At 40.6% G+C, this 24,000-nt stretch overlaps 1 protein-coding gene across 1 annotated transcript in view; it reads right to left on the reverse strand.

Annotated features, from left to right (window-relative positions):
- csmd2 (CUB and Sushi multiple domains 2) overlaps positions 1-24,000 on the reverse strand; it is an 828,472-nt gene that overhangs the window by 82,206 nt on the left and 722,266 nt on the right. Inside the window, exons 56-58 of the mRNA XM_061982429.2 lie at positions 19,912-20,100; positions 15,740-15,913; positions 8,962-9,144 (exon numbers count right to left, since the gene is read on the reverse strand). Coding sequence (XP_061838413.2) covers positions 8,962-9,144; positions 15,740-15,913; positions 19,912-20,100 — 546 coding nt within the window. The remainder of the gene's footprint in view (positions 1-8,961; positions 9,145-15,739; positions 15,914-19,911; positions 20,101-24,000) is intronic.

The following is a 24,000-nucleotide window of genomic DNA, read 5'->3' on the forward strand; positions in this document are numbered from 1 at the left end:
AATGAATACAATAAGTAATTAAAATATGTATACAGAGACATACTGTAATAACTTGAAGTAAATAATGAAGATTAAAAAGCAATTACAAACAAAAAAAATAAATAAAATAAAAAATGATGTAAAAGGAGTCTTTTTCTCACAATGTGTCGACTTTTTTCTCATAAAATTGGGAACAATTTATCATATTCTTTCAGTTTCTGTAACATTGCAATATCTTCTCGTAAAATGATTACTTTTTTATGTAAAATTATTACTTTGAAAATGGTGACATTTGTCATTTAAAAGTCTGACTTTTATCACAATGTTGCCAATTGTTTTTTGTTGTCCTCGTAAAATAGTGACATTTTTTTGAGTAAATTTATGACTTGTCATAATTTAGCCAAGTAAAATTTCGATCGTTATTATAATGTTGCCAAAATGTTAGTTTTCTTTTAAAATTGTGACTTTTGTCGAGTAAAATTGCGACTCTTTTCATAAATCTGCTAACATTTTAAGCTTTTCTTGTAAAATTGAGACTGTTATTGAGCAAAGTTCCAACTTTTATGAAAATATTGCACAATTGTTCAGTTTTTCTTGTAAAATTGTGACTTTTTTGAGTAAAATTCCAACTTTTATCATAATCTTGCACAAATGTTCAGTTTTTCTTGTAAAATTTTGACTTGCATTGAGTAAAATGACGACTTTTATTATAATACTGCCAACATTCAATTTTTTTTTGTGTGAAATTGTGACATTTTTCTCGTGAAATTCCAACTAATTTTTCACAACAAGCTTTTTTTATATTTGCATAGTATGTATATATTATTAATGTAGTAAATACAAATCTTCATATATATAAAAAGGGTGGTCCTAAAGAGGAAGGCTTTTATCTTAGGTCTTAAGAAGGTAACAAACACAAGAGTGTGTGTGTGTGTGCGTGTGTGTGTGTGTGTGTGTGTTAGTTATACTTCCAGTGCCTGCAAAGACTCCAGCTTGCCTCAGACTCTCAGAGTCCTGAGGGTACCGGCCTTTTATATAATGACCAGATGTGGTCCGGCCTTTGAAGCCGGTGCCAGCCAAGAACAGGTGGGCGACGCCGGCTCATATGTACACACCAAAGAGGGTGTGAGCCAAAGGGAGACGCGACAGAGGTGGTGGCATAAGGAGAGAAGTGTGTGTTGTTTAACTCAGATTACCTACTTTAAATACTGACATGACCTGAATATAAGACCACCCCTGCAGAATATTTGGGAGAATACCATCATTTGTGATGATAAAAAACCAGCAACTGGTAACTGCACTAAAAAAAAGGGAAATCATATTTCTTGGCTGCTAAACGTCTTGTTTAATGATTTAATGATCATTTAGTACAAAACATGATATTTATTTTGCCAATCAAATGTTTCTGTGAGCTCAATCGTGCACGTCAATAACCACTTTCCACCTTAATATTCAGTTTCATAAACAAGTTAAACAGTTTACTTACAGATTTATCTTTTCCAAGGCTTGTAAGAGCTAACACAACTTGTCTACTTCTCAATTGTCACATGAACTGAACAGACGTCGCCAACCCGGAAGTGCCCAAACGAATGACGCGTAGTATATTCATATCGCCACAAAGTGTCAGTAAGAGTCTACAATCAAATGGGCATAACATTGCCGTCCCACAGGGCATTTCCTGTGGGATTCGAATAAAGAACCAACTCATTTTCTTTACTATAGTGGCCTCGATAACGGGAACCGGTTCTCAAAAAGGGATTCGAGTCCATGGAATCGGTTCTTTTCTTATCGAACAACCGGGAGAACCGGTTTCGAACATCATCCCTAGTAACGATTGCAAAAAAAAAAAAAGCCTGTGAATTCCTGGAGGGACTGAGGAGTGCGTGTGAGTGACAGGAAGAAAAGCTGCACAGTCATCTGCTGGTTTGCACGTATAAACGCCTTCGCCCCGAATAATCGACAAGCTGTCTTTGTTCATCTGACTTAACGCGCGGAATTGGCCTCGATCTGTCCGCTTCCATCGCCGCTTTGATGTTTCTGATGCGGTGTTGTCTTGTGTTTAACCAGCTGAGACAGCAGCTAATTGACATGTTTCCTCCCTCACCAGCGCAAGCGAGGGCGAGAGACCAGCGGCAAGGTGACTTTCCACGCCACTTCAATGACATCACTACTTTTATGTCTCTGGTTAGACTTCTGCTACGTTCCATTTCACACCTCTCCTCAACATCTGAACTCCAGTGGTCGTCACCCCCCCCCACCCCCACCCCACCTCGCCCAAAGCCCTTCCGCCTGGGTAGGATGGTCTTCTGGGCCTGCCCCTGGGTCTCCAGTGGGATGTGTCCTGAATACGTGGTGAAAGAACGCATCCTGATCACGTCGCCCATCGACCTCCGATGTCTGCTTTTGCAGCAAAAGGGGAATTTGTTCCGCTCTGTGATGCACGCTTGACAGCCACACTTAGGAGGGATTCAGATTTTAAATGAACTTTTAAGGCCTTCAACTAACCCCGCGACACCTATTGTTCGCCTTCAACCTCACTCGCAATGTTCAATAAGATCCGACGGCCACGTCTCTGCAAGGTGCAACGTCTCTCCTAACGTTTCTATGCACACCTGCATTTCTTTAAAGTACAATAGAACAAGAAATTACCTTTTTTTTGCTTCATTGTGTTTCAGTTCATCCGTTAAACTGTACCACGGGACAAAGAACCACTTGTTTTATTGTCCTATATCCATAAATCGCTAAAAAAACAACAACATAATAATAATACAATAAAAAAATATATATATATTAACGCTAACATGCTAACATTTACGCGTTAACTGTTAGCATACTTGTATAAAAAGTCATATTTATACATGAATATACACTTGAATAAAAGGTATTTTCTTGTATAAAAAGTCATATTTATACAGTAATATACACTCGTATAAGTTATTTTCTTGTATAAAAGGTCATATTTATACATGAATATACACTCATATAAAAGGTATTTTCTTGCATAAAAAGTCATAATTATACAGTAATATACACTCCTTTAAAGGGTATTTTCTTGTATAAAAGGTCATATTTATACATGAATATACACTCGTATAAAAGGCATTTTCTTGTATAAAAACTCATATTTATGTCAGGCTTGTCCCTGACAGTTTGACTGTTTTAGTTTTTTCTCTGTGTTTGTCTTAGTTTCCTGTCAGCGCTTTTATTTTGTCTTCATGTCCTGAGTGTCTCCCTGAGTGCTGCTTCCCCTCAGCTGTGGCTGATTGGCACCTGGCCACACCTGGTGTCAATCAGCCAGCTACTATTTAAACCTGCCTTCTCCTCCAGTCATTGCTGGATCATTGTCGTTCCTACCTGTCGTGTCGTTGTTCTTAATACTTGTCGTTGTAGCTCTGTCTACTTTTGTTTCACTCTGCTCATGTCCTAGTTCCTTTGTGTCACAGTAAGTGTTTTTGGTTTCTTGTCCACAGTTAGCCTCTGTGCTATTTTAGTTCATAGCCAAGTTTGTTCTCCGCCTTGTGCGCGCCTTTTGTTACCCTTTCGTTTGTTGTTTTGCCTTAGTGTTTAATTAAATCATGTTTTCTCGTACAATGCCTTCCGCCTTCTCTGCATCTTGGGGTTCGTCACCTACAAACTCTGACATAATGATCCAGCCAAATTCGAATCTCGCAGAGATGTCCATGGCGGAGAGGCTTAACAAAGCTTTGGACTTAATGGCTAATCTGAAGAAAAGTTTGGCCGCTTTTCAAGCCCTCTCCCTCCCACCCCTGTCGTCTGTGGTCCTATCTGGGGACGTCTGGGATCCGTCCCTTGGGGGAGGGGCTATGAGTAGCAGTGCAGCTGGGGAGGCACAGCTACTTCTCGCCCCAGTGGGTCTGCAAGAGACGGCGCCATCATCTCCGGTGGGTCTGCAACCTACGGCGCCACCATGCACTCCGGTGAGCCGGCAGACGCCACCATGCACTCCGGTGGGCCGGCAGACGCCACCATGCACTCCAGTGGGCCGGCAGACGCCACCATGCACTCCGGTGGGCCGGCAGACGCCACCATGCACTCCGGTGGGCCGGCAGACGCCACCATGCACTCCGGTGGGCCGGCAGACGCCACCATGCACTCCGGTGGGCCGGCAGACGCCACCATGCACTCCGGTGGGCCGGCAGACGCCACCATGCACTCCGGTGGGCCGGCAGACGCCACCATGCACTCCGGTGGGCCGGCAGACGCCACCATGCAGTCCGGTGGGCCGGCAGACGCCACCATGCACTCCGGTGGGCCGGCAGACGCCACCATGCAGTCCGGTGGGCCGGCAGACGCCACCATGCAGTCCGGTGGGCCGGCGGACGCCACCATGCAGTCCGGTGGGCCGGCGGACGCCACCATGCAGTGCGGTGGGCCGGCGGACGCCACCATGCAGTGCGGTGGGCCGGCAGACGCCACCATGCAGTGCGGTGGGCCGGCAGACGCCACCATGCAGTGCGGTGGGCCGGCAGACGCCACCATGCAGTCCGGTGGGCCGGCAGACGCCACCATGCACTCCGGTGGGTCTACAACCAACGGCGCCACCATCCTCCTCTCCGGTGGGCCAGCAGCAGACGGCGCCACCATCCTCCTCTCCGGTGGGCCAGCAGCAGACGGCGCCACCATCCTCCTCTCCGGTGGGCCAGCAGCAGACGGCGCCACCATCCTCCTCTCCGGTGGGCCAGCAGCAGACGGCGCCACCACCCTCCTCTCCGGTGGGCCAGCAGCAGACGGCGCCACCATCCTCTTCTCCGGTGGGCCAGCAGCAGAGGGCGCCACCATCCTCTTCTCCGGTGGGCCAGCAGCAGAGGGCGCCACCATCCTCTTCTCCGGTGGGCCAGCAGCAGAGGGCGCCACCATCCTCTTCTCCGGTGGGCCAGCAGCAGAGGGCGCCACCATCCTCTTCTCCGGTGGGCCAGCAGCAGAGGGCGCCACCATCCTCTTCTCCGGTGGGCCAGCAGCAGAGGGCGCCACCATCCTCCTCTCCGGTGAGCCAACAGACGCCGCCACCATGCACTCCGGTGGGCCAGCAGAGGGCGCCACCGCCATCCTCCCCGGTGGGCCAGCAGAGGGCGCCACCGCCATCCTCCCCGGTGGGCCAGCAGAGGGCGCCACCGCCATCTTCTCCGGTGGGCCAGCAGAGGGCGCCACCATCGTCTCCGGTGGGTCCTCCCATGCCGGCGGGCGAGCCGCCTCGCCAATTGCGGCGGCGTTCAACTCGCCGTCGCCACCTAACTCTTCCCCGCTGGTTGCGGGGACACTTGGCCTGGTGGCCCACCTCCTTGTCCTCCCTCCACCCTCCCGTGACTTTGGACTTTTTTGGGGGGGGGTTCTAGAACGTCTGGTATCTGTTATAGGAAGGGGGGCTACTGTCAGGCTTGTCCCTGACAGTTTGACTGTTTTAGTTTTTTCTCTGTGTTTGTCTTAGTTTCCTGTCAGCGCTTTTATTTTGTCTTCATGTCCTGAGTGTCTCCCTGAGTGCTGCTTCCCCTCAGCTGTGGCTGATTGGCACCTGGCCACACCTGGTGTCAATCAGCCAGCTACTATTTAAACCTGCCTTCTCCTCCAGTCATTGCTGGATCATTGTCGTTCCTACCTGTCGTGTCGTTGTTCTTAATACTTGTCGTTGTAGCTCTGTCTACTTTTGTTTCACTCTGCTCATGTCCTAGTTCCTTTGTGTCACAGTAAGTGTTTTTTGGTTTCTTGTCCACAGTTAGCCTCTGTGCTATTTTAGTTCATAGCCAAGTTTGTTCTCCGCCTTGTGCGCGCCTTTTGTTACCCTTTCGTTTGTTGTTTTGCCTTAGTGTTTAATTAAATCATGTTTTCTCGTACAATGCCTTCCGCCTTCTCTGCATCTTGGGGTTCGTCACCTACAAACTCTGACAATTTATACATGAACATACACTCGTATAAAAGGTTTTTTCTTGTATTAAAGGTCATATTTATACACGAATATACACTCGTATATAATGTATGTTCTTATATAAAAGGTCATATTTATACATGAATATACACTTATATTTTCTTGTATAAAAAGTCATGTTTATACATAAATATACACTTGTATAAAAGGCATTTTCTTGTATAAAAACTCATACTTATACATGAACATACACTCGTATAAAAGGTCATATTTATACACGAATATACACTCGTATATAATGTATGTTATATTTATACATGAATATACACTCATATAAAAGGTATTTTCTTGTATAAAAGGTCATATTTATACATGAATATACACTTATATTTTCTTGTATAAAAGGTCATATTTATACATGAATATACACTCGTATAAAAGGTATTTTCTTGTATAAAAGGTCATATTTATACATACACTCGAATAAAAGGCATTTTCTTGTATAAAAACATATTTATACATGAACATACACTCGTATAAAAGGTTTTTTCTTGTATTAAAGGTCATATTTACACACGAATATACACTCGTATATAATGTATGTTCTTATATAAAAGGTCATATTTATACATGAATATACACTTATATTTTCTTGTATAAAAAGTTATGTTTATACATGAATATACACTCGTATAAAAGGTATTTTCTTGTATAAATGGTCATATTACACAGTAATATACACTTGTATAAAAGGCATTTTCTTGTATAAAAAGTCATATTTATACATGAATATACACTCATATAAAAGGTATTTTCTTGTATAAAAGGTCATATTTATACATGAATATACACTTGTATATAATGTATGTTCTTATATAAAAGGTCATATTTATACATGAATATACTCTCATATAAAAGGTACTTTCTTGTATAAAAGGTCATATCTATACAGTAATATACAATTGTATAAGTTATTTTCTTGTATAAAAGGTCATATTTATACATGAATATACACTTGTATAAAAGGCATTTTCTTGTATAAAAACTCATACTTATACATGAACATACACTCGTATAAAAGGTTTTTTCTTGTATTAAAGGTCATATTTATACACGAATATACACTCGTATATAATGTATGTTCTTATATAAAAGGTCATATTTATACATGAATATACACTCATATAAAAGGTATTTTCTTGTATAAAAGGTCATATTTATACATGAATATACACGTATATTTTCTTGTATAAAAGGTCATATTTATACATGAATATACACTCGTATAAAAGGTATTTTCTTGTATAAAAGGTCATATTTATACATGACTATACATACACTCGAATAAAAGGCATTTTCTTGTATAAAAACTCGTATTTATACATGAACATACACTCGTATAAAAGGTTTTTTCTTGTATTAAAGGTCATATTTACACACGAATATACACTCGTATATAATGTATGTTCTTATATAAAAGGTCATATTTATACATGAATATACACATATATTTTCTTGTATAAAAAGTTATGTTTATACATGAATATACACTCGTATAAAAGGTATTTTCTTGTATAAATGGTCATATTACACAGTAATATACACTTGTATAAAAGGCATTTTCTTGTATAAAAAGTTATATTTATACATGAATATACACTCATATAAAAGGTATTTTCTTGTATAAAAGGTCATATTTATACACGAATATACACTCGTATATAATGTATGTTCTTATATAAAAGGTCATATTTATACATGAATATACTCTCATATAAAAGGTATTTTCTTGTATAAAAGGTCATATTTATACAGTAATATACACTCGTATAAGTTATTTTCTTGTATAAAAGGTCATATTTATACATGAATATACACTTGTATGAAATGTTTTTTCTTGTATTAAAGGTCATATTTATACATGACTATACACTCGTATATAATGTATGTTCTTATATAAAACGTCATATTTATACATGAATATACACTCGTATAAAAGGTTTTTTCTTGTATTAAAGGTCATATTTATACATGAATATACACTCGTATATAATGTATGTTCTTATATAAAAGGTCATATTTATACATGAATATACACTTATATTTTCTTGTATAAAAAGTCATATTTATACATGAATATACACTTGTATAAAAGGTATTTTCTTGTATAAAAGGTCATATTTATACATGAATATACACTTATATTTTCTTGTATAAAAGGTCATATTTATAAAGTAATATACACTCGTATAAAAGCTATTTTCTTGTATAAAAGGCCATATTTATACATGAATATACACTTATATTTTCTTGTATAAAAGGTCATATTTATACATGAATATACACTCATGTAAAAAGTATTTTCTTGTACAAAAGGTCATATTTATACATGAATATACACTCATATAAAAGGTATTTTCTTGTATAAAAGGTCATATTTATACATGAATATACACTCGTATTAAAGGTATTTTATTTTATAAAAGGTCATATTTATATAGTAATATACACTCGTATAAAAGTTATTTTCTTGTATAAAAGGTCATATTTATACAGTAATATACACTCGTATAAGTTATTTTCTTGTATAAAAGGTCATATTCATACATGAATATACACTCGTATAAAAGGTATTTTCTTGTATAAAAGGTCATATTTATACATGAATATACACTTGTATAAAAGGTATTTTCTTGTATAAAAGGTGATATTTATACATTTGTACAGGTCAAATGTATTAATTTAAAAAAGTCATTATTATGAAAATGTTGAAATGATTAAAAAAATTGGAAAAATAAAATAAGCTGAAATTTTAAAATAAAAAAATTAGACGAAAAATAGAAATAGATAAAAAGTCATAATTTTTTGACAAAAAGTCATAATTGAGGTTCAGTCACAATTCTTAAAAATAAAAAGTAAAACGTATGAGTCGAAATACTTAGATAAAAAGATAAATATTTGATTTAAAAAATCCACTTTATGAGGTAAAAAAAGTATGGCATAAAATAATTATAAGATCAAAAGTTGGACTGATCAGAACCACACGTCTTACGCATAAAACCGTGTGTTGTCCACACCTGAGAAACACAATTTGAACCTACCGTGGCACTCAGGTTGAGTCCCCAGCCAGGTCCCATTGGCCAGGCAGCTTCTCTCAGGCGACCCTTTCAGCATGTAGCCTGGCTCACAGCTGAAGCGCACCACACTGCCCACACTGAACTGCTCCCCCAGACGGATGCCGTGCACGGGCACCCCCGGGTCCCCACACAGGCCTGCAGCGTCTCCTACAGTGGGGACAAGAATACCAGTCAAAACGAGCAATCCACAAGCTTCTGCTTGAATTGTTGACCACTCCTCTTGACAACATTGGTGCAGTTCAGCTAAATGTGTTGGTTTTCTGACATGGACTTGTTTCTTCAGCATTGTCCCCACGTTTAAATCAAGACTTTGGGAAGGCCATTCTAAAAACTTAATTCTAGCCTGATTTAGCCATTCCTTTACCACTTTTCACGTGTGTTTGGGGTCATTGTCCTGTTGGAACACCCAACTGCGCCCAAGACCCAACCTCCGGGCTGATGATTTTAGCTTGTCCTGAAGAATTTGGAGCTAATCCTCCTTTTTCATTGTCCCATTTACTCTCTGTAAAGCACCAGTTCCATTGGCAGCAAAACAGGCCCAGAGCATAATACTACCACCACCATGCTTGACGGTGGGAATGGTGTTCCTGGGATTAAAGGCCTCACCTTTTCTCCTCCAAACATATTGCTGGGTATTGTGGCCAAACAGCTACATTTTTGTTTCATCAGACCACAGAACTTTCCTCCGGAAGGTCTTATCTTTGTCCATGTGATGTCCATGTGATATTAACATTGCTGTATGTATACTTTTGACCCTCACATTTTCAGTAGACTCAAAATAAATTCATAAAAGAGGCAAACTTCATGAATGTTTTTTGTGACCAACAAGTATGTGCTCCAATCACTCTATCACAAAAAAACAAGAGTTGTAGAAATGATTGGAAACTTAAGACAGCCATGACATGATGTTCTTTACAAGTGTATGTACACTTTTGACCACGACTATGTTTTTTCTGTCAAAATGAAAAAAATCCATTACATTTAGTGAGAAAATATGAAGTACTTTATATATAAACTTGTAATAGTATCCATTATTGCAACAAATAGTACAGTATATTATCATACTTTCCAAACCTTTTTTGTCTAAATAAAAATAAATACTTAAATATCTGCTTGACTTATGATTTTACAGCAAACTATCCATCATATTAATAAAAATGACAATACAATTTTACTGTGTTCTTGACAGCATATTACTGGAAATTGAAAAAAAAAACTACCATTTTTTTGGGCGTTAAAATTCTGTTGACGGAGCTGCCATATTTTTACTGTAAAATCTTGTTTTTAACGGTGTATTACTGTAAATGGAAAAAAATTATTAAAAAATGTCTACGGTAGAAAAACTGGCAGCAAAGTTGCCAGAATAAAAAATAAAAACTTGTACTGTTTTTCCAATAACAATATAATGTTGTAAAAAAACAATGTACATTTTATAGTAAAATTTTAGCAATTAAGCTGCCATATTTTTCCGTAAAACACAAAACAGCGGTATTGTTTTTATATTTACTGTAAAATGTTGTAAAAAATAAAACACTATTTTACAGTAACATTTTGTAAATGTAAAGTTTTGACTGTAAAATCGACAGACTACTTAAAACAATTCATATCATTTATAATGAAATCCAGAGGCAAATTCATACATTATTCACTGTTTCAAGCAGCCTTCTAATGGCAGCCATAAACCAGTTTAACACCCCTGCTCTAAATCAGTGTTTTTCAACCTTTCCTGCACATTTTTTTCATTGGACAAATCCAGAGGCACACCACCAGCAGAAAACATTAAAAAATGAAACTCAGTAGCTGATATTGACAGTAAAAAGTCATTCTTGCAATTGTTGGATATTAATTTAAACCATAACCAAGCATGCATCAATATAGTTCTTGTCTCAAAGTAGGTGTACCGTCACCACCTGTCACATCACACCCTGACTTATTTGGACTTTTTTTTTGCTGTTTTCCTGTTCTTGTCTTGCTCTACTATTTTGTTGTCGATTGTCATGTCATGTACGGATGTACTTTGTGGACGCCGTCTGCTGCTCCACACGCTGTAAGTCTTTGCTGTCGTCCAGCGTTCTGTTTTTGTTTACTTGGCAGCCAGTTGAGTTTTAGCTTCGTTTTGCATAGCCTTCCCTAAGCTTCAATGCATTTTCTTAGCGGCACTTGCCTTTTGTTTATTTTTGGTTTAAGCATTAGATACCTTTTTACCTGCACCCTGCCTACCGCATATTGTGATCACCACAAACCATGTTCCCGACATCTACAAAGCAATTAGCTACCTGCTGCCACCTACTGATATGCCAAGCTCTAGACCACAGGTGTCAAACTCAAAGCTTCATTTTATTTGGCCCTCAAAATCCTGGAAATAATATGCATCAATAAAGTACTGTAATTTTTTTTACTAAATGTATTCTTTCCTTCTATTTTGGGAGAAAAAAAATATATGTACTACATGTAATAGCAAATTATGCTAACTTAAATATTGTCTAATTATGCCAAAATATATTATCAAACATTCAAACCATTTTTTCAACAGAAATAAATAAGAATAATAATGGTTTCAGAGGGTGTTATCCATCAAATTGTGCAATGTAAAAGTAGCAATAGATTTCATGGTAAAATTGTGAAATTTACTGTTTTTACAGCCTTTTTGGCGAAATGAAAAAAACATACTTTTTTTTACTGCAATAAACTGTGGTGCCATTTTGGCATTCACAGTAATACACCCAAAAATCTGCAAACAAAACAAACTGGCAGCTCAGGTGCCCAAATTTTACTGTAAAATTGCATTTTTTTTTATTCACAGTAAAAAAACAAATGTAAATTTTACAGTACAATTCTGGCAACTAAGCTGCCTTTTTTTTTTTTTTTCTTTTACCATAAAAACAGCAGTACTGTTTTTCCATTTACAGTAATATACACTACATTCTGTAGTATATATTGTATATATTGTATCTGCAGAGACTCCTCCCACCCCCACCAAAGACTGTTTTCACTGCTGGACTCTAGAAAGAGGTTCCGCAGCCTCCGTAGCAGAACCTCCAGGTTCTGTAACAGCTTCTTCCCTCAGGCCGTAAGACTCTTGAACGCATCATAATAATCCCCTCAATTCCCTCCAAAAATGAATTAACTGGCTGGAATAAAAAAGACAATATAACATACATCCATAAACGTGGATGCATATGCAAAAGTGCAATATATTTATCTGTATTTATTTATATCTGCACCTTATTGCTCTTTTATCCTGCACTACAACCAGCTAATGCAACACAATTTCGTTCTTATCTGTACTGTAAAGTTCCAATTTGAATGACAATAAAAAGTACTAATAAAATGCATAAAAAAATTGTGTAATAATAGTATTCACTGTGAGAAGCGGCCCTCGGGGGCCAAACACAACTGCGATGTGGCCCTCGGTGAAAATGACTTTGACACATCTGCTCTAGACGGTACAGACACTCAACAACGGCACATTATTAGCGGATTACTGGTTTGCATAAATCATACCAAAGACTATAAAAATGGGAGCCATCAAGGGTTGGAATTGGGGGTTAAATCACCAAAAATGATTCCCGGGCGCGGCCACCGCTGCTGCTCACTGCTCCCCTCACCAACCAGGAGGTGATCAAGGGTGATGAGTCAAATGCAGAGAATAATTTTGCCACACCTTGTGTGTGTGTGACAATCATCGGTACTTTAAATTTAACTTTAAAATATTTTAACCCAATTAGGTGAAATGGCATAATGTCCCACGGCACACCAAACTACCGTATTTTTCGGACTATAAGTCCCAGTTTTTTTTCATAGTTTGGCCGGGGGTGCGACTTATACTCAGGAGCGACTTATGTGTGAAATGATTAACACTTTAGCGTAAAATATCAAATAATATGATTTCCAGATTTCAGTGCCTCTCGCAGAAAAACTCCCGGAATTAATATTCTTCGATTTTCACCCTAACAATAATAATAAGGGCGTGCCATGATGGTACAGCATTCAGCGCCCTCTACAATCTGTAAAAACAGCGTGCCAACCCAACCTTTTGTTGTATGTATTTTCTACTTGCACACGTAAGTGACAGCAAAGCATACTTGGTCAACAGCCACACAGGTTACACTGACGGTGGCCATATAAAATAACTTTAACATTCTTACTAATAATGCGCCACACGTTGAACCAAAACCAAACGAGAATGACAAACACATTTCGGGAGAACATCTGCACCTTAACACAACATAAACACAACAGAACAAACACCCATAATCCCATGCAGCCCTCACTCTTCCGGGCTACATTATACACCCCTGCTACCACCAAACCCCGCCCCCAGCCCCGTGCGTCGGTTGATGTGGGCGGGGTTTGGTAGCGGGGGTGTATAATGTAGCCCGGAAGAGTCAGGGCTGCATGGGATTCTGGGTATTTGTTCTGTTGTGTTTATGTTGTGTTACGGTGCAGATGTTCTCCCGAAATGTGTTTGTCATTCTTGTTTGGTGTGTGTTCACAGTGTGGCGCATTATTAGTAAGAGTGTTAAAGTTTATACCGCCACCGTCAGTGTAACCTGTGTGGTTGTTGACCAACTATGCCTTGCTGTCACTTACATGTGCAAGTAGAAGCCCCTTAAAACGTGTGGCTGGGCCGGGACGCTGGATGAAGTGGGCGCTAAATGCTGTACCATCACGGTACGTTCGAGAGAAGAGATACCCTGAATTTCGTAGTATGCTGGAAAAATTGGGAGGTTGACAAGTATGACGCTGTCAAGCGCCATTCATACAAAACTCGAAACCCTTGGTTTATACATAGCACAAAGCAAAAAAAAACTTTGTATGCAGTGTCATTTCATTTTAAATTTCAAAAGAATTTTGTGGCTCCCATTGATTTCTTTGATTTGTGAAACTGGTCAAAATGGCTCTTTGACTGGTAAAGGTTGCCGACCCCTGGACTAGATGTATAAGATTTCATGGGATTTAGCGATTCATAGGATGGGAATCAGCACCTCCAAATCCGAGTCCATGGTTCTCGCCCGGAAAAGGGTGGAGTGCCATCTCCGGGTTGGGGAGGAGATCTTGCCCCAAGTGGAGGAGTTCAAGTACCTCGGAGTCTTGTTCACGAGTGAGGGAAGAGTGGATGGTGAGATCGACAGGCGGATCGGTGCGGCGTCTTCAGTAATGCGGACGCTGTATCAATCCGTTGTGGTGAAGAAGGAGCTGAGCCAGAAGGCAAAGCTCTCGATTTACCGGTCGATCTAAGTTCTCATCCTCACCTATGGTCATGAGCTTTGGGTCATGACCGAAAGGACAAGATCACGGGTACAAGCGGCCGAAATGAGTTTCCTCCACCGGGTGGCGGGGCTCTCCCTTAGAGATAGGGTGAGAAGCTCTGCCATCCGGGGGGAGCTCAAAGTAAAGCCGCTGCTCCTCCACATCGAGAGGAGCCAGATGAGGTGGTTCGGGCATCTGGTCAGGATGCCACCCGAACGCCTCCCTCGGGAGATGTTTCGGGCACGTCCGACCGGTAGGAGGCCACGGGGAAGACCCAGGACACGTTGGGAAGACTATGTCTCCCGGCTGGCCTGGGAACGCCTCGGGATCCCCCGGGAGGAGCTGGACGAAGTGGCTGGGGAGAGGGAAGTCTGGGCTTCCCTGCTTAAGCTGCTGCCCCCGCGACCCGACCTCGGCTAAGCGGAAGAAGATGGATCAATGGATGGATGGGATTTAGCGATTAGGAGTGACAGATTGTTTGGTAAACGTATAGCATGTTCTATAAGTTATAGTTATTTGAATGACTCTTACCATAATATGTTACGTTAACATACCAGTTGGTTATTTATGCCTCATATAACGTACACTTATTCAGCCTGTTGTTCACTATTCTTTATTTATTTTAAATTGCCTTTCAAATGTCTATTCTTGGTGTTGGCTTTTATCAAATACATTTCCCCCAAAAATGCGACTTATACTCCAGTGCGACTTATATATGTTTTTTTCCTTCTTTATTATGCATTTTCGGCCGGTGCGACTTATACTCCGGAGCGACTTATACACCGGAGCGACTTATACTCCGAAAAATATGGTATATCTCACGGTACACCAGTGTGCCGCGGCACAGCGGTTGAAAAACACTGCTCTAAATAATCCTCTCAAAAATAAAAGTCATTAACGGTATTTGTTAAACATGCAGGGAACAACCTTGTACCTCGTTGACATACCCTACTTTTAAAACGACTATCGATTTAGTAATAGCACTCACGTCCACATGGCCCCATGTGGGCTTTGTGTCATTTTAATGGTGCAGAGCTATTAGCTCGCAACAAAAATCTATACGGAAATGTTGGGGAAAGTGACAAATGTGCGGGTTGCGCGTGATTGCTGATAATTGTGACATTAAACTGACGGCGTGCGGTGGAAATGCCAGCCTGCATACATTATTCGGCGGTAAGCGACAATTAATCTCGACTTTATTGTTGGTGGACTTCACAATTCGCTTGGCATTTGGTGAGTTGATCCACGTGGCTCCAAGAAAAGACTTTTCTTTATTGAGCTTCGTAAACAAGCTGGAATGTCGGCTTCTCTTCCTGAGTGCATTTTTTATGGTGGGTACTTGCTTTGCCCTTGAGGCATGCCTCCTCCTGACCATTAGCAGACGACATCTGCCCACCCAAAACCCCCAACTTCTGGCCCCGTATTGGAAGGAATGACGCCACCTTGCTTTAATGATCCTGCTTCCAGAGTTTGGTGGCACGGGGAGTACCTGAGCAGTGCGGCGGGGAGCCGCTCCATTGCGCGTCCAGCTGGCACATGCGCGTGGTGTTGCCGACGATGGCGCGCTGGCCGATGCAGCTGTGGCGGATGACCGAGCCCACGGTCCGACGGTCGCCTGAGATCTGGGCGTAGGGGGGGATGCTGGGGCGGTCGCACAACACCACTGTGAGTGGAGAAAAATTGATTAATGGATCTGTGAAGGTGAAAAAACTTTAGTGAGTGTGGTAAAAAAAAAAAAGTACCGTAAATTCCTGACTTTAAGTTGCTATTTTTTTTCCTATGCCTTGAGCTCTGCGGCTTATAAAATGGTGCGATTAATTCATGGAATTTTCTTCACTTACGGCCATAATGCAACTACTTTGAATAAAGACTTCACTACAATTTACGACATTTCATGAATGATTAGACAGTTAATCTGTTAGTTTTAACTTTTACTTTTTACTTCGATTACAGTAACGTATTATTTTCGGGTTTTCCTATGTCTAGCATTAAAAGACTACAGCTGGTACGAAATGCGGCTGTTCAACTTTTGACAAGAACAAGAAAGTTTGATCATATTACGCCCATACTGTATATACCTTTATATACCTATATACATACATGTATATGTAACTATACTGCATATACCTTTATATACCTATATACATACATGTATAACTATACTGTATATACCTTTATATACCGTATTTTCCGCACTATAAGGCGCACCTAAAAACCACAATTTTTCTCAAAAGCTGACAGTGCGCCTAATAACCCGGTGCGCTTTATTACGATTCATTTTCATAAAGTTTCGGTCTCGCAACTTCGGTAAACAGCCGCCATCTTTTTTCCCGGTAGAACAGGAAGCGCTTCTTCTTCTACGCAAGCAACCGCCAAGGAAAGCACTCGCCCCCATAGAACAGGAAGCGCTTCACCCGCCCCCATAGAACAGGAAGCGCTTCACCCGCCCCCGGAAGAAGAAGAAAAAACGCGCGGATATCACCGTACGTTTCATTTCCTGTTTACATCTGTAAAGACCACAAAATGGCTCCTACAAAACGATCCGGTTCATAAAAAGACGCAATCTCTCCATCCGCACACGGATTACTACCGTATTTCACAGCAACTGAACCGCACTGTGGAACGGGAGCACGTACGGTGAATATTCGCTCCACAGGGAATGAGAAGTCATCCTTCACTGTGGTTCTAGCTTGCCATGCTAACTTCCACCCATCCAAAAGAGACCTTTCCAGCCGGCGTCATCATAAAAGCTAACTCGAAGGGATGGATGGATGAAGAAAAGATGAGCGAGTGGTTAAGGGAAGTTTACGCGAAGAGGCCGGGTGGCTTTTTTCACACAGCTCCGAAGGCGAACACACCTTCACTAAGACGGGCAGATAGCGCCGGTCGACATACGCCAACATCTGCCAGTGGATCGTAAATGCCTGGGCAGATAGTTTCGGTCACAACTGTGGTCCGAGCTTTCCGGAAGGCAGGATTCACAGAACTGCTGGACAACAGTGACACTGACTCCGGTGACTTTGACGAGACGGAACCGGCCATTTTGGATCCCGTATTCGCCCAACTTTTCAATTCGGACACCGAAGACGAAGAATTCGAAGGATTTACGAATGAAGAATAACTTCAGAAGGTGAGCGCTATGTTTATTTTGTGTGTTGTGACATTAACGTTCGAGCAACATTATGTTGCTATTGTTCTACACCATTTTGAATTTTACTATGTTTGTGATTGCACATTTGCGTACATTTTGGGACAGAGTTGTTAGAACGCTGGTTTTCAATATATTATTAAAGTTTGACTGAACTATCTGACTGTTTTTTTGACATTCACTTTAGCGCAGCGTTTTTTTGACATTCACTTTAGCGCAGCGTAGGCGCGGCTTTTAGTCCGGGGCGGCTTATTGGTGGACAAAATTATGAAATATGTAATTCATAGAAGGTGCGGCTAATAATCCGGTGCGCCTTATAGTGCGGAAAATACGGTACTCATACACATCTATACATATCTAACTATATTGTATATACCTTTATATAGACCTTTACATACACATATATATATATATATATATATATATATATATATATAACTATACTGTTTTTACCGTTGTACACCTATACACCTATATACGTATATATATATATATATATATATATATATATACATATATATATACATATATATATGTATATATATACATATATATATATATATATATATATATATGTATATATAAATGTATATATATATATATATATATATATATATATATATATATATATATATATATATATATATATATATATATATATATATATATGTATATACATATATAAATACATATATATATACATATATACTAAATCTTTTAAATTCCTTCCTCTTCTTTCCTGACAATTTAAATCAATGTTCAAGTAAATTATTTTTTTTTTATTGTAAAGAATGATAAATACATTTTAATTTAATTCTTCATTTTAGCTTCTGTTTTTTTGACGAAGAATATTTGTGAAATATTTCTTCAAACTTATTATGATTAAAATTCAAAAACATTATTCTGTCAAATCTAGAAAATCTGTAGAATCAAATTTAAATCTTATTTCAAAGTCTTTTGAATTTCTTTTAAAAATTTTGTTCTGGAAAATCTAGAAGAAACAATGATTTGTCTTTGTTAGAAATATACCTTGGTCCATTTGTTATATATTCTAACAAAGTGCAGATTGGATTTTAACCTATTTAAAACATGTCATCAAAATTAGAAAATTAATCTTAATCAGGAAAAATCACTAATGATGTTCCATAAATGTTTTTTTTTATTTTTTCAAAAAGATTCAAATAGCTAGTTTTTCTCTTCTTTTTTTCGGTTGAATTTTAAAGAGTCAAAATTGAAGATAAACTATGTTTCAAAATGTAATTTTCTTTTTTTTCGTGTTTTCTCCTCTTTTATAAAAATGTTAGTGGCTAGCTAGTTAAAATGGGATGTTGTGATTTCACAAGACTGTCTTGGAAGTGATCATTTGAAAATGTTCAATTTGAAAAATGTGCACTTAGAGAAAATATAAAAATAAAGTGTTGCATATTGATATTTATCTGTTTCTATATATATTTATTGTGAGAAATCATTAAGATGATCAGTGATTCCACAAAGATAAATATCATTAATTATTAATAATAACATAGAGTTAAAGGTAAATTGAGCAAATTGGCTATTTCTGGCAATTTATTGAAGTGTGTATCAAACTGGTAGCCCTTCGCATTAATCAGTACCCAAGAAGTAGCTCTTGGTTTCAAAAAGGTAAGTCTAGCCTTTAAATAGACCACCCTTTTAGACCAGTTGATCTGCCGTCTCTCTTTTCCGCTCTGCCCTTTGGCTCTAGCTGTTCCAAGTCAGGACCCGGGGTGGACCACTCCTCTGTGCATCAGTTGGGGAAGTCTCTACGTGTCTACATTCAAGATGATCCCAAGCTGGCCCACTATGGACTGGACTCTCACATTATTAATTGAAGCCACTCGGCATCCATTGCACCAGTCCCCCACATCTACAGTCCCTTCCAAGGTTTCTTGAGTTTTATGTTGCCCTGATGTTGGATCTGTTGGGGCTTGTGCAGCCCTTTGAGACATTTGTGATTAAGGGCAACGTTGATTGATTAATTTACTTTAAAATAGCTCTTAATGACACATTGTAGCTTCTGAGTAACACAATGTTCACATTTTATTGCTCATCATCCATCTGGAAATAAAAGCCACGGCTAGGTGCGATAATGTAGCGGGAAACGAGTGCTCTCTTGTTTTGTAGGACATGTTTTCCACCGCTACGTCTTTGCTCTCTGTGTTGAAGGGCTGAGAGCCAAGGGTATAACAAAGGGGGACAGGGTTTCAGCCTTAGTGCACATTTCTAAAGGACTGACTAAAAGGTCTGCAAAATTTGTGCGAGATTGGTAGAAAACCATGGCAGACCGCAGAAAAACATCATTACAAGCGGTAGACTTTGAGGACATCTGCGTTGTTTGCGTGGCATCATGCAATGCCGACATTAGCTTTGAAGTCTATATGGACTTGATTGTGGTCATAGCCTTTCTCACCCCTAGAGCACAACTCATAGGGAACGCCACAACTATCATTCCCAGTCGCAGCATTACACGCATTTTCCCAACCGGGGTTACTCACAAAGGCACTTGGGTAAGGAGCGGTCCCAGGTCCCGTCGCCTTGACAGGAGATGGAGCTGGTTCCCAGCTGGTAGTAGCCCGGGTTGCATCGGTATGACACCGTGGTCTGGAAGCTGAAGCGATGTGGTCCACTGGTTAAGATCTGCCTGACACTGTTCTCCACATGACCCGGGTCTGTGCAGTTCACAACTGGGGAGAGGGAACAAACAGAAAGGTTGAATTGTGGCATGTAGTATAAATCTACTACTACTCCTTGACTTGTTTGCCGGTTTCATCCTCTCCGCATCCATCCAGCCGACACACAATCCCTATTTCAGGACTCGGGAAGTAAACATTTGCTTGAGACTCTTGCCGGCCGTCACGGTGCAAAGATGTTGATGGATGGGAAAGTGATACTTGAACTCCAGATGGAGAGGGCGAGGGAAGGGGCGGGTTGTGGTACAGCTCGGAAGGCTGATGGCAGTGGAATATATTAAAATTCATGAGTGGATGTAAGGCCATTACTTCTGCCGGCACTGATCCATCTTGAGTGTCTCACAAAAGCAGGTTTTTCATATCGCCTCAACAGAGTACTGTGGCTCCAGCATTTGGCTGTTAAAATGTGAACTGGAATTCTAAATGTTTCCCTGAAACAGTACTTCCAAAGGAGCCATTATGCCCCACTTTTCTCTGTTTATATTTGCCAGATTGGAAAATGAGCTCATTGTATGCTAATAAGCCTTGGAGCGTGCTCCCGACCTGCACCACCATTACCCAACAATACTTACACTGATGCATTTTTCCCCCCCAGAATGCTAAACCCAAATTTGAAAACCTCGATATATACCGCATACGTTGAAGCAATGACAATGGTTTATTTGTTTCGGACATCCATCCATCCATCCATCCATCTTCTTCCGCTTATCCGAGGTCGGGTCGCCCAGACTTCCCTTTCCTCAGCCACTTCGTCCAGCTCTTCTCAGGGGATCCCGAGGCGTTCCCAGGCCAGCCGGGAGACATAGTCTTCCCAACGTGTCCTGGGTCTTCCCCGTGGCCTCCTACCGGTCAGACGTGACCTAAACACCTCCCTAGGGAGGCGTTCGGGTGGCATCCTGACCAGATGCCCGAACCACCTCATCTGGCTCCTCTCGATGTGGAGGAGCAGCGGCTTTAATTTGAGCTCATCCCGGAAAACAGAGCTTCTCACCCTATCTCTAAGGGAGAGCCCCGCCAGATTTGACCACAAACCCCGTGATCTTGTCCTTTCGGTCATAACCCAAAGCTCATGATCATAGATGAGGATGGGAACGTAGATCGACCGGTAAATTGAGAGCTTTGCCTTCCGGCTCAGCTCCTTCTTCACCACAACAGACATGTTGAACAAAATGCCACTTTACACCACAGGAACGTTCCAGTTTGCTCTGGTAAATGGAAAACCCCATGTGCGTTTCCACTGAATTAAGTCCCACCAGGAACCTTTTAGTCCGGAGTCACCAACAGGGACTTTGAAGAGAAGCGTCCAGCTGTGGCCCGCAGACGCTACTCTAAGTCACGCCCACAAGGGTGACGACGACGGAACCGCGGTTTAAAGGGGAACATTATCACAATTTCAGAAGGGTTAAAACCATTAAAAATCAGTTCCCAGTGGCTTATTTTATTTTTCGAAGTTTTTTTCAAAATTTTACCCATCACGCAATATCCCTAAAAAAAGCTTCAAAGTGCCTGATTTTAACCATCGTTATATACACCCGTCCATTTTCCTGTGACGCCAATACAAACAAACAGCAAGGTATAGCGACATTAGCTCGGATTCAGACTCGGATTTCAGCGGCTTAACACTGTCTGATAAGATAATTACTAACAACTATGAACTAGGTTTACAGCATATGAAATACATTTGGCAACAACATGCACTTTGAGAGTGCAGACAGCCCATTTCAGGCGCGCTAAGAACATATATTTTTCCACAGTTTCAGCACTCAGGTTAACCATACCTAAATAGACACAAAATACTGCATTACACAAGACTACCCGAATGTACTCGAATGATTGAAAAAAATTAATGTTTTTAAGCTAAACTATTGGTAAACACAGTTTATGTATAATAATTTACGTAAAACCGCGAGTAATGAATAAAGTTTTAATCAATTAATATATTCTGTAGACATACCCTCATCCGCTCTCTTTTCCTGAAAGCTGATCTGTCCACTTTTGGAGTTGATGTCAGCAGGCCAGGGAAGCTAGGGTCGATATTTTTCTCTTGACGGTGTGAGCCAAGACATCCAGGGGGTTTAGCTCGCTCGTCTGCGGGAACAAACTGCCGCCATTGCTTGCCGTGCTACCAAGGTCCTTTGTCCCTGAATAGCTCACACACTCCGGCAGATTCAATGGGGGTCTGGCGGCAGATTTCTTTGACTTTATCGTTGGAAATGCATCTGCTTTGAGTGTCGCAGGATATCCACACATTCTTGCCTTCTCTGTCGTAGCATAGCTTTCGTCGGTAAAGTGTGCGGAACAAACGACTGACCATTTCGTCGGCTTTCCCCACACCCTCGTATTTTGAACCAATTTCTTGCCACTTTTGCATCTTCGGGCCACTGCTGCAACTTGAATCCGTCCCTGTTCGTGTTGTTACACCCTCCGACAACACACCGACGAAAGTGAGAAAATGGCGGATTGCTTCCCGATGTGACGTCCGAGAGCAAATAATAGAAAGGCGTTTAATTCGCCAAAATTCACCCATTTAGAGTTCGGAAATCGGTTAAAAAAATATATGGTCTTTTTTTCTGCAACATCAAGGTATATATTGACGCTTACATAGGTCTGGTGATAATGTTCCCCTTTAAAGACACGGCCACAACGCGAGGGTGGACACTTGATTTCTGACGTTTGTTGAATGCGTTGCTTTTTCAACCCAAACCTTAACCAAAACCCTAACCTCAACTTATGTTCAGCAGTCATTTTTTCAAACTATTCGCCTCAACCAAAACAAATGCTAATGCTAACAGGCTAACGCTAAATCGAATATGTTTATGCTGACTGTTATTCTTCATGTATTATTAATTACAGTTGAAATGGACCTCGCCTGACCCTTATGAATTCATCATTGACTGAGGGGGAGGACTCTCTGACTGTGTTGGACACTGTGGACAAAAGCCTGACGTTTTGTGTAAAATTCAGTACACTTTGTTTGTAAATGATCAAAATCAAATCGGACCTAATATTGTCTGTTTATTTACATGGTGTACATTTGGAGAACTATAATGTACCACTCGCCCATACGTCGTGAACCTGAGTGTGAGATCCACACCAACAGATACACTATATTGCCAAAAGTATTTGGCCACCCATCCAAATGATGAGAATCAGGTGTCCTAATCACTTGGCCCGGTGTATACAATCAAGCACTTAGGCATGGAGACTGTTTCTACAAACATTTGTGAAAGAATGGGCCGCTTTCAGTGATTTCCAGCGTGGAACTGTCATAGGATGCCACCTGTGCAACAAATCCAGTCGCGAAATTTCCTCGCTCCTAAATATTCCAACTATCCGCTTTATTATTTAAAAAAAATGGAAGAGTTTGGGAACAACAGCAACTCAGCCACGAAGAGGTAAACTGACAGGGAGGGGTCAGCGGATGCTGAAGCGCATAGTGCAAAGACTTTCTGCACAGTCAGTTGCTACAGAGCTCCAAACTTCATGTGACCTTCCAATTAGCCCACGTACAGTACGTAGAGAGCTTCATGGAATGGGTTTCCATGGCCGAGCAGCTCTATCTAAGACATACAACAAATCCAATTGTGAAATTTCCTCGCTCTTAAATATTCCAAAGTCAACTTCATTCTAAGAAAAGTGAAGAGTTTGGGAACAACAGCAACTCAGCCACGAAGAGGTAGGCCACGTAAAAACTGACAGAGAGGGGTCAGCGGTTGCTGAAGCGCATAGTGCAAAGACTTTCTGCACAGTCAGTTGCTACAGAGCTCCAAACTTCATGTGACCTTCCAATTAGCCCACGTACAGTACGCAGAGAGCTTCATGGAATGGGTTTCCATGGCCGAGCAGCTGCATCTAAGCCATACATCACCAAAAGTCGGATGCAGTGGAGACGCC

The sequence above is a fragment of the Nerophis lumbriciformis genome, linkage group LG21, assembly GCF_033978685.3.
Source record: "Nerophis lumbriciformis linkage group LG21, RoL_Nlum_v2.1, whole genome shotgun sequence".
Lineage (NCBI taxonomy): Eukaryota > Metazoa > Chordata > Actinopteri > Syngnathiformes > Syngnathidae > Nerophis > Nerophis lumbriciformis.